This window comes from Vigna unguiculata, chromosome 6 (assembly GCF_004118075.2).
Source record: "Vigna unguiculata cultivar IT97K-499-35 chromosome 6, ASM411807v1, whole genome shotgun sequence".
In the NCBI taxonomy this organism is placed as follows: Eukaryota; Viridiplantae; Streptophyta; class Magnoliopsida; order Fabales; family Fabaceae; genus Vigna; species Vigna unguiculata.
The window spans coordinates 11,781,501-11,790,526 of record NC_040284.1 but is presented as its reverse complement, the minus strand read 5'-3'; the positions used below and the strand labels follow the sequence as shown (position 1 = coordinate 11,790,526).

At 46.4% G+C, this 9,026-nt stretch overlaps 1 protein-coding gene across 1 annotated transcript; it reads left to right on the top strand.

The window, feature by feature from the left end:
- The first annotated feature begins 4,035 nt into the window (after positions 1-4,035).
- On the top strand, positions 4,036-5,037 carry LOC114188416. Its single transcript, XM_028077004.1, has one exon. It carries the CDS (start codon positions 4,036-4,038, stop codon positions 5,035-5,037), a length of 1,002 nt encoding a protein of 333 aa, XP_027932805.1.
- Positions 5,038-9,026: the final 3,989 nt, after the last annotated feature.

Here is a 9,026-nt window from a genome sequence, read left to right as displayed (position 1 = left end):
AAAGCTACTCTTCCGTTTAATTTTTTAAAAAGAAAAATATTATTTAAATTTTTTCTACTACTTCTGATAATAAAATATTATATTTAAATAATAATAGTAAAGTTTTGAAATATAATTATATTATAATTATATAAAATAGGAAAGGTATCCAAATATTATGATTTTTCAAAATATATTATTTAATATAAATAACAAATGATATTTGTTTGACGAAGTATTCATTCACCGGTCTTTATCAACTAAACGAGTGTAATAATAATTTTAAAAATACAAAAAGAGCTCTAAATTGAGCTCCTAGTGAATGTGGTTATCAGGAATTTGAGTTAATGGACGAGTGCTGCTGAGTAAAAAAATAATTTTTAAACATTTAGAGAGCTCATAGGTGGCTGGATTATTGAGTTGGGTGTAGACTTATCAGATGATATAGTTGTGCATAGAAAGCATTTGTGGCTACCTAAAAAGGAAGAAAATTATTAGTATGTGTTTCTATCTTACGAGATTTAAAGTTATCTAAAGAAAGACAATATATTGCTATTTAAAATACTTAATTAGCCTTTGCTTTGGACCAATGTGATGAGTGAAATAATTTATAACACAAACTTGTGAGAGAATTGATTTTGTACCGTGGAAAATCGATTTTCCTTTCTCTTATTTTTTAAAAATTGATTTTTCTTCTTTCTAATAATCTATTATTGTGTAAAAGCTAATAAAAACACAAACTAGATAGACTTTCTAAGACGTGTGTATTCATCGTCCTTAAGAACTTATTTATGATGTGTTGCGCAAGTCTCCCAAAATATAATATGAACTTTCCGAATTTTTCGAGGATCACAGAACTAGTAAGGAATTCTAAAAAGAATAAATAATTAAACTCAGGATAATAAAATAAAGAAAGAAGAATAAGAGGATGAGAGAATAAGAGAGAGAACTAAAGAAACGTGAGTTGTGTTTTGGAAGAAGAGAAAAGGTCTATTTATAGAGAGATAGAGTGGCTTGTTCCGCATTCTACCAAGTTAACCTATCATAATGTTTCCATTGCCTTGCGAAGAAGGTAACAAACCTCCACCAATCAATATGGTTGAGGATCAATCTTCCACGTCATGCAAAACCATTCCAAAAATGCAACGAAGTTGCCACGAGCAATGCACATCCATGGGCATTTGAGGGAGGCAACAACTAAATATATGTATGCAAAAGTTGGAGAGAATCTCGGGCAACAGATTGTGTGATAGATACTATTCTTTTATTATTTATAACAATCCCCCATATATCACAAAAATCAACTGAAATAATGAAAGAAAAAAATTGTGGATCTCATATAAGATGTAATGTACCAAAACTGGTGTAGCAAGCTAAATGAACTAATCATAGACTAAAAACTTAACACATAGTGTTGTTAGTATTACAAGCTATATGAACCAAAGACACTTTATATGTGTTAGAGGTTTGTTAATCACGATACACCCCACAATCCTTGTTGTTATCATTGTGTTGTGCTGACTAGGTCATGCGCATGTCCGATATTGATGAGTGCTCTAAAAATCGTGACAATATCTCATACAAGCAACCTCACTCGACACTCATATAGGTGATTTCATCAAGTGTATGTTACAAATCATACACCACCCATAATGGATATGAAAATCATTAAAAACTTTGTTTAAACTAAAATCCTTACACGACATAGAATTTTAATTACAAAGTTTAACCTCTCAATAATGAAGTCTCTATCACTTTAACACACACCATAGGAATGAACATAATTGATTTAGAACCAAATTATTGTTATCAAAACAAACAAGTTACTTATTTTTACCTATATGAACCTTATTCATGGGATCTTTGATCACAAAGGTTGGGTTATCATCACTTGTTTACTTGTAAATGGCTTAAGTCTCATTCCTCTCAATGTTTCTAAAATCATGTTTCTTCCCAAGGGTTTAGTTAGAGGATCTGCTAGATCTCATTCTTACTTCAGATAGTCAATGAAAATTGTTGCACTTTTTAGCAGTTGCTTCACCAAATTATATCTCAATTGTATATGTATGCTTTTTCCATTGTAGTTCTTGTTTTTAGCTATTGTTATTGTCAATTGGCAATTACAATGTATTGACACAGATGAGTTTGGTTTCATTCTTAGTGGAATGTCGAAGTTTTTCAACCACTCAATCTCATTACTAGCCATTTCGAGAGCAACAAACTCAAATTCCCTTTTTGATTTTGCAATAATTGTTTGTTTGGCTAATCTCCATGTAATTGCACTACCCCCAAGTGTGAATACATAACCACTAGTGGATTTTTGTCTCATATGAATTAGAGATATAGTTAGCATCACTATACCTTTTTAATATAGCGAGAATTCTACGGCATAATACATTGAATCTCTTAATTATCACTAAAAGTTAAAGGACCAAACACATATTTAACCTGAAAAAATTGTGTTCGATGAAGATTACAGAAGAAAACTTAAAATATATTTTTTTCTATGAAGATCGAGATACAATAAATAATAAAGAATTGTATTACTAAAAATAATTATAATTGTACTATACGTCCAATAGGTCAATCGGCCAATCATACATGAAACACCATCGGTCAATCGGCCAATCGAACTCGATTCTATAAACTCCGTAGAGCAACGATAAGAGCGTCGGTCAAACGGCCTGATAAACAAATCCGCAGACTATCGGTCAAACGGTTACCCAAACAAGTCACTACCATAAGGTTTAGGGTTGATCGGTCTCACAAGTCACCCATGTTCAGGCCCATCGATCCATCGGTAAAACCCCAGCGGGGGACATTCTAATCCCCAAGAGCCCATCGGTCCATCGGTAAAACATCAGCGAGGGACATTCTAACCCCAAGGGCCATTCGGTCCATCGGTAAAACGTCATCGACAGACATTTTAGACCCCCCTGGCACGTCGGTCGATCGGACAAGCGTGTGGATCAACTATCGAGTTGATCGGTTGATCGATTTCTTTAGATTCGCGCAGTCCCTTACACGCATCGGTCGGTTGATCAACGGTACACATGGGTCATTCGCCTGTTAAAAACAGAATATCATTTACCCAGCCAAGCGGCCATCGGTCCCACGGTTAAAAAACCTAAGTCAAATTAATTAACGTTAAACGAGTCAGTAATCTTGATTAAAAGGTCATTGGGCCGTGATTAAGAAACCCTAATTACAGGCCCATCCCGAAAGCTATAAATAGGGCCCAAAGGTAGGTTGGTAAGGATCTTAATTGCGCATTTATTACGGCAGTTATACTGGTATACCGATCGGTCCATTACTGACTTAAGCATCGGAGCCTTTTAGACAGGTACCCCGATCGTCGTCCCAGCCGATCGAGCTAAGGAGTGGATTTCGCTGAAGTTACTGTTGTGGAGAAGGGTAGCGCAAGTTTGGAGAGGTTCTTTTAGTAGGCTCTTGGTCCCTACCCCGAAACATTTTGGCGCCCACCGTGGGGCCGAGCAGTCTTCTTTAAGAGAACACCCTTATGGTGACCACAAGGAACCGGAACAGCAACGTAGACGGAGGTAGAATGGCAGACGATCAAGCAGATACTAGGGAGATGATAAGGGCGATGCAGCAGAGGATGGATGAGATGCAGAGAAACTATGAAGTGCAGATGCAGATCTTGCGGGAGGAGAACGCCATCCTGAGGCGCAAGGAAGAAGGAATCCCATCGACGCCTACCGTACCCGACCCGCTCAGGTTAAGTCGGGTGCAGCAGCACCGAGAAGCCGAACAGGTGGAAAGTCGCCCCCCACCAATAGGACACGAGCAATCACAGCCGGCTCGGGTCGAGAAGACTCAGGCTTCAAGGGGAAATCCGTCGCACACGATGGCGGAGAGCTCGGGAGCAAATGATGGGGGTCGCCCATCGCGTCAGCCGATCCCCGTGTCGGGATTATCCCCCTTCACGCCTTTTATTTTGGAGACGCCGTTGCCGGAGAAATGGAAAATCCCAACTTTCGACAAGTACGATGGCACGACCAATCCGGACAATCACATGCGGGTCTTCATGCTCAGATGATGTTCCACGCAGTTAGTGACCCCATCTGGTGCCGTGTCTTCTCAACTTCTTTGACGGGGGAGGCGTTGGAGTGGTTTTCCGAGCTGCCGGCCGGCAGCATTGACTCGTTTGCCACTCTGAAGGCAAGGTTTAGCACACAATTCGTGCCCCTGAAACCGGCCATTCTGACGGTCGACAACCTGGTGAACATCCGACAAGAAGATGGGGAATCGCTGAGGAGTTATCTCGATCAGTACAATCGGATGTCAGTCAAGATAAAGGACCTCAGAGACGAAATCGCTCGGCATCACTTCTCATATGGGCTCCAGCCGGGAGTTTTCGCGGACAAGATAAGCCGCAAGAAGCCGAAGACGATGGAGGAGATGAGGGACCGCGCGGCCAAGTTCATACAGATGGAAGATATGCAAGAGTTCCGGGTGAAGAAGAGGGAGAAGGAGGATGCCGCACTCCCGAAGCCGACCGCGCTTCGGCCGAGCAAACCCCTAACCCGGCCCAGCGAAAGGAAGCCACCGAAGTTCACAACGTACACTCCTCTGGTCGTTCCTCGGGCTAGGATTCTGCAAGAGGCCTTCAGCGCCGACTCGCTCCCCACAGTGAGGAAGAAGCCCCCACCACCCGATGCCGACGGTAGTAAACACTGCCAGTATCATCGGACGATCGGGCACACCACCGAAGAGTGCCACACGCTCCGCGACAAAATAGAAGAGCTCATTCGGCAGGGGCACCTGAAGAAGTACGTTCGACAAGATCGTCCTCCGCAACGCCCGGTGAAGAACAGAAGCCCAGTAAGAAGAGCCCCCCAGCCCGGTGGGAGAAGCGGAGAGAGCCTGAACCCGAGAGACGAAGGAGAGGACCGTCCCAGTCGCATAAGAGCCCAAGCAGGAGCTGCAGTCGGAGCCATGATAAACCCCTCAGGGGCTATATCAATACCATCTCCGGAGGGTTCGCCGGAGGAGGATCGAGCTCAACAGCTCGAAAAAGGCATGTTCGGGCGCTAAAGTCGGTTCATCTGGTCGAGAAGAAGATTCGGTCGATGCCCCCCATCACGTTTACGGATGACGATTTCAAGGCGCCCGACCCTGATCATGATGACTCGATGGTCATCTCAATAGAGGTAGACGAATATGGGATCGGGAAGGTGTTGGTTGACCAGGGAAGCTCCGTCAATATCTTATACTGGAAGACTTTCCAGAAGATGAACCTCTCTGAGGACCTGATCGTCCCATATAACGAGCAGATCGTTGGTTTCTCTGGCGAGCGAGTCAACACAAGGGGCTACCTTGACCTTCGTATCAGGATCGGCTCACGGAAGGACGGTCGAGAGGTAAGGGTTAGATTCCTTTTAGTTGAAGCTAACACCTCCTACAATGTATTGCTAGGGAGACCTTGTCTAAACGCCTTCGGAGCAATCGTGTTCACCCTACACCTGACCATGAAGTTCCTGTCGGACAAGGGGACAATATGCATGGTGCATGCAGATCAACAAATCGCCAGGCAGTGCTATACTGCAGGATTAAGGATCACCCCTTATAGTCGTCTGCGGAAACAGCACCGTTCGGAGGTAGCCATGACAGACCTGAACCCCCGAACGAACACAGAGGATCGGCTGCAACCAGAAGGAGAGACCAAGGAGATCCCGATCGGGAGCCAACCTGGACAAGTCACCAAGATGGGGGGAGCCCTGAGCGCGGAAGAAGAGAGCTCCTAAAGGCGGTGATCTTAGAAAACAAAGATCTGTTCGCATGGTCGAGCGCTGACATGCCCGGCGTCCACCCTGATGTGATGTCCCATAAGTTGGCCATCTTTCGGGAAGCCCGTCCGGTGGCTCAGAAGAAGAGAAAAATGGGAGAGGAGCGAAAGAGAGCGGTCGAGGAGGAAGTCAAGAAGCTTGAAGGAGCTGGTTTCATAAAAGAGGTCAAGTATACTACGTGGATAGCTAACGTAGTCATGGTGAAGAAGACGAGCGGAAAATGGAGGATGTGCACGGATTTCACCGATCTCAACAAGGCCTGCCCGAAGGACGCGTACCCACTGCCCAGCATCGATCGGCTGGTAGATGGAGCCTCAGGGCACAACTTCTTGAGTTTCCTGGATGCATACTCCGGATACAACCAAATCCCTATGTATGGCCCGGACAGGTCCAAAACGGCATTCATTACAGATCGAGCAAATTTCTGCTACGAGGTCATGCCGTTCGGTCTGAAGAACGCAGGGGCAACCTATCAGAGGCTGATGGACCGGGTCTTCAGGGGGCAGATCGGTCGGTCCATGGAGGTGTATGTGGACGACATGGTCATGAAGTCGCAAACTGCCGAAGACCACGTGCGCGACCTCGGTGAGGTCTTCCACCAAGTGCGCAAATACAATATGCGTCTCAACCCTGAGAAGTGTGTCTTCGGGGTGCCGGCAGGGAAATTCCTGGGTTTCATGCTGACTGCCCGAGGCATAGAGGCAAACCCGGACAAGTGCGCCGCTATTGATGAGATGAGAAGCCCCAAGAACCTGAAAGAGGTCCAGCGGTTGATAGGGCGGCTAACCTCTCTGGCACGTTTCTTACCCATGCTGACGGAGAAGGTTAGGTCGATCTTGAAGATCATGAAGAAACAACCTGCAGAAAAGTGGGACGATCAATGCGAGGCGGCGTTTCAGAAGATAAAGGAGATGATCAGCAGTCCCCCCATAATGAGCCGATCGGTAGAAGGATTGCCTCTCCAATTATACCTATCAGTATCAGATGACACGATCAGTGCAGCCTTAGTACAAGAAGTCTCGGAGCAGCGGCCCGTTTACTTCATCAGTCGAGTATTACAGAGCGCAGAAACGAGGTATCAGCTGATAGAGAAGATAGCCTTGGCGCTATTGACGGCCGCATGCCGATTGCGCCAATACTTCCAGAGTCACCAGGTGATCGTCCGCACCGATCACCCCATTGCCAAGATACTCTGGAAGCCCGACTTAGCTGGTAGAATGATCGCTTGGTCGGTCGAGTTATCCGAGTTCGGGCTCAAGTACGAACCTAGAGGATCTGTCAAAGGACAACATTTGGCCGACTTTGCAGCTGAACTCCACGGACCGATTCCCCCGTCGGAGCATATGTGGATTCTCTTCGTCGATGGATCATCGGATAAGCGTAATGCTGGAGCAGGGATCGTCATTGAAGGACCGAACGGTTTCACGGTGGAGCACTCCTTACAGTTCAAGTTTAAAGCCTCGAATAACCAAGCAGAATATGAAGCGCTGATCGCCGGGCTAAGGCTAGCAAAAGACTTAGGTGCGACGAAGTTAAAATGCAACATTGATTCGAAGCTTGTGGTCGGGCAGGTACAGGGAGAGTACCAGGTTAAGGATGACTTGTTGCTCCAGTACTATCATAAAGTGGTCGAAGCTATGAAGGAATTCGAAGAGATTACCATCCATCACATCCCCCGAGCGGAAAATACCAAAGCCGATAGGCTGTCTAAGCTGGCAGAAGGAAAAGAGAAAGGCCAGCTAAAAACCCTCATCAGACAAACCCTGATGAGACCTTCCGCAGGAGAGTGCGCAGCAGCAGACCGAGCGGCAAGTTGGACAGAGGAGGTGCAACAACTCTTGAAGAGGTGCGAGGCGGGAGAAGAAGTGAGCCCGACGGAGAGAAGACATGCACTTCGGTTCGTAGTGATCGGAGAAGACCTATACAAGAGAGGCTTCACAGCGCCGCTCCTCAAGTGCCTATCAGAAGACGAAGCCGAGTACGTTATGAACGAGGTCCACAATGGCATTTGTGGAATGCACACTGGTCGGAGGACGATGAAAGCGAGGATACTCCGAGCAGGCTATTTCTGGCCGACCATGGAACAAGACTGCGAGGTCATGATACGCAAATGCGAAGGATGTCAAGCCCATGGAAATGACGTGAAGAGGGCTCCGACCGAGCTACATAGCCTGACAGCCCCGTGACCGTTCGCTCAATGGGGAATGGACATCGTCGGACCCTTTCCGGTGGGCCGAGCACAGAAGAAATTCATACTTGTCGCAGTGGACTACTTCACCAAATGGGTCGAAGCAGAAGCCCTGGCTAACATCACCGCTCGACAGGTCTACTCCTTCGTCTGGCGCAACATCATATGCCGCTTCGGCCTTCCTCACACCATCATCATCGACAACAGCCGTCAGTTTATCGACAAGAAGCTGAAGGACTTCTATAAGCAAGTGGGGATACGACACGTGACCAGCTCGGTCGAGCATCCCCAGACCAATGGTCAAGCTGAGGCCATGAACAAGATTATAGTGGTTGAGTTGAAGAAAAGGTTAGGAGAAGCCAAAGGAGCATGGGTGGACGAGCTGCCGCAGGTCCTTTGGGCGTATCGGTGCACCCCGCATGGAACGACGGGGGAATCTCCTTTCAACCTGACATATGGAACGGACGCTATGCTGCCAATTGAAGTGGGGGAGCCAACTCTTCGGCGAGGCATGCAAGATCTCGATGTAAACTGTGGACGCCTGCGCGAGGAATTGGACTGGACGACCGAGCGTAGGGAGCGAGCGGCCGTGCGAGCCGAAGCATGCAAAAGGATGGTGGCGAGGAGGTATAACGCGAAGGTTAAACCAATGAGCTTCATCTGAGGAGACTTGGTATGGAGGAAGACCAATGAAGCACGCAAAAAGTCAGCGCAAGGAAAGCTAGCGCCAAACTGGGAGGGCCCGTTCCGCGTGACAGAAAGCCTGCAGAACGGAGCCTATCGGCTGGAATACCCGAGCGGCAGAGAAATACCAAACACATGGAACGCGTCGCACCTCAAAATGTATTATAGCTAACGTTATGAATAAAATGAGCGTTGCATACTACTTCATCTAACAAGCTGACCGATGGGGCTCCCTACGGGACCCGAGCAAAGCCTGACCGATCGAGACGCGAACTTCCAAAAGGAAGTCCCGCTCCGTCAGCACCGATCTAAGCGATCTAATTAACCCTACGGGTAAATAAGTGATACGAGCTGTCCTAGCCGAT